At 59.0% G+C, this 10,560-nt stretch overlaps 1 protein-coding gene across 2 annotated transcripts in view; it reads right to left on the reverse strand.

Annotated features, from left to right (window-relative positions):
• Window positions 1–245: 245 nt before the first annotated feature.
• The window catches only part of MDFI (MyoD family inhibitor), a 16,853-nt gene continuing 6,538 nt past the window's right edge, over window positions 246–10,560 (reverse strand). For both annotated transcript variants that reach the window (XM_049653295.1, XM_049653294.1), the window contains exons 3-5: window positions 6,916–7,098; window positions 3,499–3,723; window positions 246–1,050 (exon numbers count right to left, since the gene is read on the reverse strand). In XM_049653295.1, the coding sequence (XP_049509252.1) occupies window positions 794–1,050; window positions 3,499–3,723; window positions 6,916–7,098 (665 nt within the window). In that variant the 3' untranslated portion in view covers window positions 246–793. The remainder of the gene's footprint in view (window positions 1,051–3,498; window positions 3,724–6,915; window positions 7,099–10,560) is intronic.

Here is a 10,560-nt window from a genome sequence, read left to right on the forward strand (position 1 = left end):
CCCTTCCCTTTGATGGGAAGAGGGAAATAATGGTGGGGAGTCTGTACCCTTGCTGCCTTTCAGGGGACCGTGAAGGAGGGAGGGGAACATGAAGAGAACAGACCCCAGAAGGAAGGCTCATCCATTTGGGTGCTTTGTGTGTGTGGGGGGGGGGGGGGGGGGGGGGGGGGTGGGGGCGGGGTGTTTGCTTCGGAGTCTCGGGGTCTGTGGACTCGTGAGTAGTCACGAGAGCCGAGGAAATCTGAGCTGGACAAATAACTTTATTTACAGCAACAAACAGAACAGACCCTCCCTCCATTCCCTCCCTCTCCCCCCTTCCAGTCGTCTCTATACGTTCCCGTCCCTTCTGGCCCAGCCCTGCCCTCTGGGGGACTTCGGAGGTCACCGCAGGGGTCAGGCCCCCGCGGGTCCCAGGAAGAAGACTGGGGAGGGGCTTGGCCCAGGGCGGGCTGGGGTGTCTCACTTCACATTTTGCTGTCCTCGGAGCCTGGGCAGCGGGAGGCGGGCGCCAGGGGCGGTGAGAGGTAGAGGAGCGCACCGCCCGCCGGCCCCGCCTCCCCCGCGTCCCTGCGCCCCACGTTCACAGTGTTCCGCAGCCCAGGCCGCGGGGCCAGGCGCGGCTCCCACCCAAGCCCGCCCGCCCGCCGGGTGTCCGGGGCCACCGTCGGTCCCGGGAACCGCGAGGAGGCGGCGCTGCAGCGGCCCCGCCCCCCCCGCCGCCTCCGCGGAGGTGGCCTCGCGCGTCCCCGCCCCCGGGCTGCGGGCGCGAGGGACCCTGCGGGGGCGGCGGCGGTCAGGACGAGAAGCAGAGGCCGCAGCACTCCATGCAGATCTCCAGGCAGTCGGCGGACTCGCAGCAGGCGTCCACGATGCCGCAGTCCAGGTCGCAGGGCAGGTCGCAGTCGGCGCACTCGCCGGAGCCACAGCAGCAGCAGCAGAGGCACGAGTCCTCGGAGCTGCAGGAGCCGCACGTGGCGCAGTCCAGGACGATGTTGCACAGCGTCAGGAACTCGCAGAACAGGCAGGACAGGATGCAGTGGACGCAGCAGTCTGCGGGCACGGGTGGGGGGACAGGGCCGTGAGACAGCCAAGGGGCCAGAGACCCAGCCACAGGGGGCTCACGAGCGCTCCCCTACCCTCCCACAGCTCAGAGAAATGGTGATTCTTTCCAGGGCATGACCCCAAGGCACAGAGAGTTACATGCACCTGCCCCATTGGCTTCAGAGCCAGGGTCTGAGCCCAAGCGGTCTGGACCCCGAGGCCCGCTCTTCGACACCCTGAGTCATTTATTTAACACACACACTGAGTGGTAGCCCGTCCCAGGCACTGTTCTAAGTGTTGGGCATGAATGAAACTCATTTAAACTTGCAAGGATTCCATGAGATGGGGCCACTCTTAGCCCCACTCTACAGATGAAAAAACTGAGGCACAGAGAAGTCACTTCAAAACAGACCCAGCAGAATCCTGCCATTCTGTTGCTCTCTCACCAGGGCAACTGCAACAGCCCTCTCACTGGTCACCCCACTCCCCACCTTTGACTACCCCTCCCTGCACCCTCTCCCCACACAGTAGCCCAGAGGGACCCTTGCAAAACCTCAGTGGAGTCCATCCCTCCTGTGCTCAGAGCCCTCCAGCGGCTTCCGCCTCACTAGGAGTAAAAGCCAAAGATCTCACAGTGGCCCCCACGGTCCCACGTGACCTGGACTCCTCCCACACTGTCCCCCTGGATCACTCTGCTGTGGCTTTCCACAACCACCATCTCTGTGACCTGCTGGCCGCACCCCAGCTCCTTCAGCCCCGCCCCTGGCCTGCTTCGCCTCCTCCCTACCCCCAGGACTTATCACCTTCCATGGCTCTGCACAGCTTTCTCCTCCTACTAACATGTAAGGCAGGCGTCTTTGTCCGCTGTAGTCACTGGCATGTTACTAGTCCCTAGAAGGTGCCTGACATCGAGGTAAGTAAATGGTAGCTGAATTAACGCGTGAGCCTACCCTTGGGCAGCCAGCGGGGAAACGGTGGAGCTGGGAACCCAAACCAGGCAGGCTAGTTCCACTCAGTGTGCTGCCAGGATGTTGAGCTGGCATCCCTCCCAGGGGCTGGGCACGCGGCAGGTGGGCCCCTGGCCTCCCCTCCAGAGAGTCTCACACCACGGAGGATCTGACTCTCCCGCCTCATTTCTGTGTGGAGGGACTGTGTGGAGGGACAGCTCGGAGCCCCTGCAACCTACCTGCAAACTGAACGAGGGCGTTCTCTTCAAATGCAGATCCGATGGAAGTCACTACCTTGTTTAAAACCCTTCAATGGCTCCCTATTGCCTTCCAGATAAAGTCTAGGTCCAGGGTAGAGTTAACCAGGTGCCTCCCACCCCCAGAGCCCCTGCCTTTTTGGAGTCTCACCTTTCCCCATTCCTTACATAATTTCATGATCTAGCCAAACTAGCCATTTCTCACTTCTGTGTTAATGCCCCTCCTGGCTAGATACTCCTACTCACCCTTTAAAGCTTGCTCAGACACCTCGGGAGCCTGCCCAGACTCGTCCTCCCCAGCTTTCTGGGCTGGTGTGGGGTCCCCTGGGGTTGTTTGCATAATCTCCAGTGTGTGGCTTTGTCAGTGTATTTATCACCCCATATGGTGATTACCTGTTTGTCTTTCTCATGAGAGCTTTAGAGGCCACGGACTGGTTACCCAGCACAGGGCCTGGCTCGTAGCAGATGCGCAGTACATTTTAAATGAACGAATACTCCCTTCATAATTAAGACTGTTGGGCAGAATCTGTTCTGTGGGAAAGTTGGTGAACACATTACGTGCAAATGTGCACACTGAATCCTGTTTGCAGAAGACCAGGCCGGACGGAGTCCCCCGGAGTGGACAGGGCTCACTTAAAAATTCTGGGGTGAAGGTCAAGTACCACTGAGCTACAGGGGGCCGTCACCCATGCTGAACTGATGCCTCATGAGGCGGGAAAGCTGGCTGCCCAGGGCGGCCCTGCAGAGGCCCCTCTGCATTGCAGGAATGATGGCTGGCGTATCTGGGTTCTCTGACTTCCCGCCGTACCACGGCGCCCCCCCCCCGCCCCCGCCGGAGCACACAGTCCTCGCTGCACCCCCATGTGAGTATCTGATGATGGTGCTTCATTTTATTCTTCTGGGTGTCCTGCTCTCACTAAACAGAGGGTCCATTCCTTGAGGGAAGCTGTGTTTCCAGAAATGGGGTGGCTTACACAGGATCAGCCCACATGGTTTTCTTCCTTGTTACGGCAACTCTCCGTGAGCAGAGATGGGGAGGGGCTGGTCTTGAGAACGCAGCTGTGCCTCGATTTACCCACCAGGTGTAGTTGGCCAGATTCCCAGGCCAGTCTCCTGGGCCCTACCCAGAGGTTCAGAGCCGGTAGGCCTGGCGCAGGGCTGAGACTGAACTTCTAACGAGCAACCTGGTGAAAATGCTGCTGCATCATGCCTTTGGAGGCCTCTCCCAGGGAGAGGTGGGATGGGGTGCTTACCTTCCTGCGCCTGGAGGGGGATCTGGGAGGCAGCAGATTTGGTGCTGCTCTTGCCCTTCTTGCTGCCCTGGTTGGCGAGAGACGGGTGCGTCTGCAACTTCCGGTGGGCCTTGGGGCCACCCAGGGCACCATTCCCCGCCCGCCTGGTGCTGCCCAGCTCCGAGGGGTGGCCTGAGCCATTCGCCACCAGAGGGGTGCAGCCCAAGGGGTTCCCCTGAGGCTGGCCTAGAGAGACAATGAGAAAGGTTAATGGGGGACCCCGGGGTGGGGGGCCACGACCTCCCAGAGCTCTGGCCCGGTCCTTAGATACACCACAGGCCAACTAGTCGGCCGTGTATTCTGCAGATGGGGAAACTGAGGCCCAGAGAGCAGAACTGACGTGCCCGGAGGCACACCAGGAAATAGCAGAGTTGAGCCTGGCCCATGACTCCCAGGCCAGTGCTCCCTCCAGAAAAGACAGAGGTGCAAGACAAGAGGAGGGACTCAGAGCCCTGGACCCCATCTTCTTACCCCACATGAAATCCATTCTCCTGCCCTTGGAGTCCTGGGGTTTTGGCAAGAGGGACAGTGGTCAGGGGTAAGGACTGTTTGGCTGGGGTGAGGAAGGACAGCAGCGAAGCAGTTAACCTTCACCTCAGCCCCTGCCAAGCCCCCAGCTGTTTTTGCCCTTCGTGTGCTGGGTGATTTATTGGAAACATCTGTTTGGAGATGAACGCCCTGGCCCTGGACTCCAGGGGCCCTCACAGCCCCTCTCTTCTCCTCGGCTCCCCTGCCCTGTCCGCCTCTGTGGGGTGGCTGGCAGAGTCTGCTGTGGGGCCCTGGGGGTCTGGGTGAGAAGGGTGACAAGGGAAGAGAGGCCAGCGGTGGGGGAGGGGGGGTCCCCGAGGCCACGAATTCTCTGAGTCCCCATCTCAGGCTGAGGGACCAAACTTCAGCTTCATCAGTGGGGTACAGGGAAGCTGGGTCTGGGGATCCCCCCCAAAGCACCCAGTCCCTTTCCTCACCTCAGGTTTGCTCACCTGGATGGCATGGTTCTGTTCACAAGAGATGAGGGGAGGTGTGTATGTGTGTGTGTGTGTGTGTGTGTGTGTGTCTGTTTGGGGGAGGGGAGGGAGAAGCAGAGCTCTGGGACCCCTCAGCCACTCAGGGCTCCTGACCCCTGGGGAGGACTCTGTAAATGTGTGCGGGACACTTCCATCTCTACGCACTGGGGTCTGGGTCCCCGAGTCCCGGCAGGCTGAGGAGAGGGGAAGTTGGCCTCAGAGCGTCCCCTGACTGGGGAAGCGTCCCCTGGTTGGGCCTTCTAAGAAATGGTGGCGGTCACGTCCAGTCAGGGAGCACTGACTACTCGCCTCCACCCTTCTAAGCACTTGTCATGCTAATTCTTCTCTCACCAAAGCCTCTGAGTATCTCCATAGGGCAGGACCCACCTTTCACAGAGGAGGAAACGGAGTCCTAGAGGAGTACAGTAACTTGTCCAAGGTCCCACAGCTAGTAAATGTCGGAGGTGGGCCCAGCCTGGAGGCTGAGAGCTGGGGCTCGGGACGCAGAGGCAGGAAGGGAGCAGAGGCTGGGAGATGGAGGACTGGGGAATAGGCTGCTACATCCCAACCATCACTAGTCTCAGAACTAGTAGCTTACACGTGGAGCTGTGATGAGGTACCAGCACCGTGCCGAGAGATTTCCGTGTCGTAGTTGTGACAGATCGACTATTACCGGCCCCATTTCACAGATGAAAAAACTGAGGTGTGGAGAGGGTAAAACCTGCCCAAGATTCCACAGCGAGGAAGTGGAGTGGGGAGGGGATGGAGGCTGTGAGAAAGGAGCCGAGGACCAGATGGGGAGTCAGGAGAGGATGGGAGCAGGGCTCTGGAGCAGCTCCACGCTGGGAGCCTTTGGCCCTGAGGTGTGGCTGGTGCCTGCATCTGGGTAAACAGGGGTAAGGCCATGGGAAGCAGCCAGGCCTGAATCATCCTGCTCCCACCTCTTGGCCCCGTGGTGGCGGGAGACCGGCCCGAGTCCTTGGCCAGCTTCCGTGCCCCCTGCCCTGATGCCTAAACATGGGCACAGTGACCAGAGGGCGGGAGTGTGTGGTGAGCTGAGGGCCCTGGGAGGTTCGGGCAGACACAGAGCTTGCCTGTGGCCATAGCCGTGGGGGTGGCCGTGGGGACTGAGTCACAGAGCAAACACTCGGGCCCATAGACACAGAGGTGTCTGTCCGACTCCCATCCAGGCCCCCTCCTCTGTGGCCACGGCGCTGACCTCTTTCTCTCGATTCTGCTGGTGGGTGTGTCTAGAGGAGGCTGAGGGCAGTGCGCTAGCAGGATTTAGTAACCCCGACTTCCAGGGAGTCCAACTTAGCCCCAGATGCCCTGGCTGAAGGCAGCTCCCTGCTGAGCCCTGCCAGCTGGGCAGGAAGGCATAGGAGAGAGCACTGGGCCGGGAGACCTGAGTTCCCCAGCTGTGTCCAGGCTGAGTGGTTCTGTGTGCCTCAGTCTCCTCATCTGTAAAATGGACTTGGCAAGAGCTATCCTGCTGCCTCGCTACAGGCTGCTTTGAAGAGCTCTTGAGATCCTTTAGGGAGAGAAGGTTGGAAAGGGCAAATGTGTCTACGGATTTTGTGGATCTTATTATTAAATACAAATGGCTCGGGGCGCCTGGGTGGTGCAGTCGGTTAAGCGTCCGACTTCAGCCAGGTCACGATCTCGCGGTCCATGAGTTCGAGCCCCGCGTCAGGCTCTGGGCTGATGGCTCGGAGCCTGGAGCCTGTTTCAGATTCTGTGTCTCCCTCTCTCTCTGCCCCTCCCCCGTTCATGCTCTGTCTCTCTCTGTCCCAAAAATAAATAAAAAACGTTGAAAAAAAAAATTAAAAAAAAAAAAATACAAATGGCTCTGGCTGCCCCTCCCCCTCTCTTGAGAGCGAAGGGGAAGAATTCCCTCCCTCCAGGACCTCCTCGGAGGCCTCCTCGAGCCAAGCCTGGGGGTGGGCTCCCTTCTGCCCAGGGCAGCTGGGGGCTTCTCTCCTGCCTCTTCACCCTTGACGCCCGGAAGGGTGGGATCCAGCGGGGCTCTGCTCTGGCTCCCTGCTCTGGCTCTGTTCTGTGCTCCCTCCCAGCACCCCCAGCCCCCTTCTTCCTTTCATAGGGCCACACGCCCTCTTGTCCTGAACCATATCGCCTGGAGCCTGTCCACGCTCCTTGTGAACTGATCTTATACCAGTCATTTTGCCTGTGGCGGTCTCTTTCCTAGACAGAAAGGACAGTGACCATGCCTTTCCGTCGCCCACCCCTCAAGGTCCTGGCCCTGTGCTAGGCTCCCGCGGGCGACGGCTGCGTTTCCACCAGCCCGTAAGAATCGGATTCCCTGGCGCGACCCCTCCATGTTGCCACCCGCATCCCCTGGCTCCCTAGGACTCACGTGTCACAGCTTCTGTGGGGCCGTCGAGGTCAGTGCTGTCCAGGGCCTGAGGGGCCCCAGGGCCATTGCCTTGGGGCATGGGGGGTGCCGCCTCTTCCAGGGAGTCCTCCTCTAGCGCTGCCTCCACAGGGTGCGTGGATCCTGTTACTACCTCCAGCTCAGGCAGGAGGGGTTGGGTCTGGGCTAGAGAAAAATCAGACGACGAAGGTATATTTTCCTGGTGCCCTCCTGTCTGCCCAGCCCTGGTCCCCTTCCCACAGCCCAGAATGCCATGAGCCCTCATTCTCTGTCTCTTTGTACCAGCTACCCAGCCCTTACCCTATCTGGCAACAGTGCCAGGCTCCAAAATAGAAAGTTCCCAAAACAAAACCCACGAGTGATCAAGGGTGTGTGTGTGTGTGTGTGTGTGTGTATGCGTGCACGTGAGTGCATGTGTTTACATGTGTCCGTGTGATTGTCAGGGAAAGGGGCCAGAGATGTGCAGTGTTTTTTTTTAATGTTTATTTGTTTATTTTGAGAGAGAGAGAGACAGAGAGAGAGAGAGAGACAGAGAGCACAAGTGGGGGAGGGGCAGAGAGAGAGGGAGCCGGAATCCCAAGCAGGCTCCTTTCTGTCAGTGCGGAGCCCGATGCGGGGCTCAGTCCCACAGACTGCAAGATCATGACCTGAGCCGAAATCAGGAGGTGGACGCTCAGCTGACTGAGCCACCCAGGCGCCCCAGCGATGTGCAGTATGAAGGGAAGTGGGGAGAGGAGGCAGAACCGCGGAGCAGGAGAGAACAGACAGATGGTCAGTGATGGAGAGTAGGGACAGGCATCGAGAGTGATGGGGATGGGGGGCTCATGACTTCAGCTCAGGTCATGATCTCGTGGTTTGGGGGTTCGAGCCCTACATCAGTTCAGAGCCTGCTTGGGAGTCTCTCTCTCTGCCCCTCCCCCACACTCACTCTCTCTCTCAAAATAAATTAAAAAAAAAAAAAAGAGTGACAGGGGAAGAACCAAAGGGACAATGAAAGGAAGAAGCAGAGAGAGAGAGAGAGAGAGAGAGAGAGAGAGACAGCATCAGAAGGCAGCTTTGGGCACTGAAAGAGGGAGCCCCCAGAAGCCCCATGACAGACAGCCTGGGACAGGAGGGAGGTTCAGTAGAGAGAAAGTGAGGGGGAGGCAGGTAAGGATGGGGACAGAGGCAGAGGCGACAGAGAAGGGAACATGGTTACGGAAGGGCGAGAGTGACAGATAGGGCGAAGCCCGGTCAAATAGGATGAGAGCAGGAGAAGGAATCAGAGACCTGGGGGTGAGGAGAAGGACGGGCCTGAGGCGGAGGGGCCGGGCAGGAAGAGAGGCAGGGAGCCGGCCCAGGAGGCTGGGAAGAGGCGGACCGCAGCCACATGTAATTACAGTGAGGAGCTCAGCCCCTCAGTGCAGGGTGGGCGGAAGGCAGAAATGGAGCAAACTTCAAACCCACAGCTCCTGAGGTGGCAAGACTAGGGCCCCCTGGGCCCAGGGCAAGAGGGTTAGGGGGATGGGAGGTAGGGGAGGGCGGCAGAAAGGGGCCTGGACTCCTCAATCCCCCCCCCCCCCGTGCCACCCCTGGGGTGTGGGAAGGCCTGACTGAGGGTAAGCTGGGAGCCAGGAGGGTGAAGTCGGGGGCCATGGGGCCCCGGAGCCAGGCGGGCAATTACAGGGTACAGGGTGCAGCCTGATCCTCTCATCAGACCACCGGCTGTGTATTCAGGGTAACAGGGGCTCAGAGAGGGTGCTCCCCCCCCCCCCCCCCCACTGCATGCCATGTTGGAAGCAGGGGAGACGTAGAAACAAGAGACACAGAGAGACACAGAGACCACAAGGGCACAGGGAGAGGAGAGCCACAGGCAGAGAAGGAAAAGAAAGGGCAGAAACCCAGAGAGTAAATGATCAACACCCGCCTGTGCCCACCACACAAAGTGACCGAGAGAGACACGCCCAGAGCGACCGAGAGATAGACAAAGACTAGTCTTGGAAACAGAGACAGACTCAGTCACAGAGAACACAGGGGCATGCATACGCTGTCCTTCTCTGTCCTTCTCCAAAAGAAGGGAGTAGGGAGAGGAGGGTGATCATTAGAGGAGTCGATGAGGGCTGGGCGTGCAGGTCTGGGGGGTGGGAGCAGCCGGAGGGGAGGGATCCATCCAGGGGCTCCGCTGGCTCCCTGGGCCCCGAGCAATCCTTGTTTCAAAGATCCTGGTCCCCATGGCCAAGGGGACGAGGCCCCGGGAACCCAAGTAAACAGGACAGACAGCACTAGACCGAGGGACGTGCTCACACCTGCCTGGGAAAACCACAGGCCCTTCGAAGAAACAGGAGCTGGGGCGGGAGGGGGGCGCAGGGCTCCTGAATCTTTGGAGGGCAGCAGAGTTATGTGTTGGGCGCCCCTCACGGTGACCATGGTTGCTCCAGGGAGGCAGGGGGAGTGTTCCCTCCAGCCCCACCCACTCTTTGGGCCCGGTGAAAGCCCCCTCACTACCTGGGGTAACGAGAGCAGAGTCAAACGCCTTCTGGAAGATCATACGGGTGGGACAAGAGGAGCAGGTGAGCACAGAGACACCCGGGGAGGAGCAATGCCTACCAGATGGCACCTCTCCTAGCCCTGAGCCTGGTCTAGACAACAGCTCAGACATGGCTCCTGGGGGCTAAGACCAAGCTGGCATGAACATGGAGGTTCAGGGTTTGAGTCCTAACTCCCAGGAAGGGAGGAGCCTGACCCGTTCCAGCCTTTGGCCCTAGAGACACCGTGCCATGGCCCTGACAGCCAGCACTGTCCCTCCCATGTAGTGTCATGAAAAAGTCCTGAGCATGGAGCTGGAAGACCCACGCCCTGGCTTTTATCAGTAACCACCTTGGGCAAGTGACCAGAACTTGTGTTCCCTTGTGTGTAAAGACAGGTCCTAGTGCTTATCCCTCAGGGTTTCAAAGAGTAGATGAAATGTTCAGCAGTGCCCTGGCATGTAGGGGGCCATTCATGAACCTCTCCTCCCTCCCTTCCTTTCCTTTCCTCCCTCCCTTCCTTCCTTCCTTCCTTCCTTCTTTCCTTCCTTCTATCCTTCCATTCTTCCTTCTCTCCCTCCTTTCCTCCCTCCCTTCCTTCTTCCCTCTCTCCCTTTCCTTCCTTTCTTTCTTCCTTCCTTCTTTCCTTCCTTCCTTCTTCCCTCCCTCTCTTCCCTTCCTTCCTCGCTTTCCTTCCTTCCTTCCTCCCTTTCCCTTCTTCCTTCCTTCCTCCCTCCCTTCCTTTCCTTTCCTCCCTTCTTTCCTTCCTTCCTTCCTTCTTCACTCCCTCTCTTCCCTTCCTTCCTCGCCTGCCTTCCTTCCTCGCCTTCCTTCCTTCCTTCCTTCCTTCCTCCTTCCCCTTCCTCCCTTCCTTCCTTCCTCCTTCCCTCCCTCCCTCCTTTCCTTCCTTCCTTCCTCCCTTTCTTTCCTTCCTTCCTTCCATCTGTCCTCCTTCCTTCCTTCCCCCTCTCCTTTCCTTTCTTCTTTCTACCTTCCTTCCTTCCATCCATCCTCCTTCCTTCCTTCCATCCATCCTCCCTCCTTCCTTCTATCCTTCCATTCTCCCTTCTTCCCTCCCTCCTTTCCTTACTTCCTTCCTTCCTCCCTCCCTCCCTTTCCTCCC

Source organism: Panthera uncia (genome assembly GCF_023721935.1).
Source record: "Panthera uncia isolate 11264 chromosome B2 unlocalized genomic scaffold, Puncia_PCG_1.0 HiC_scaffold_24, whole genome shotgun sequence".
NCBI classification, from domain to species: domain Eukaryota; kingdom Metazoa; phylum Chordata; class Mammalia; order Carnivora; family Felidae; genus Panthera; species Panthera uncia.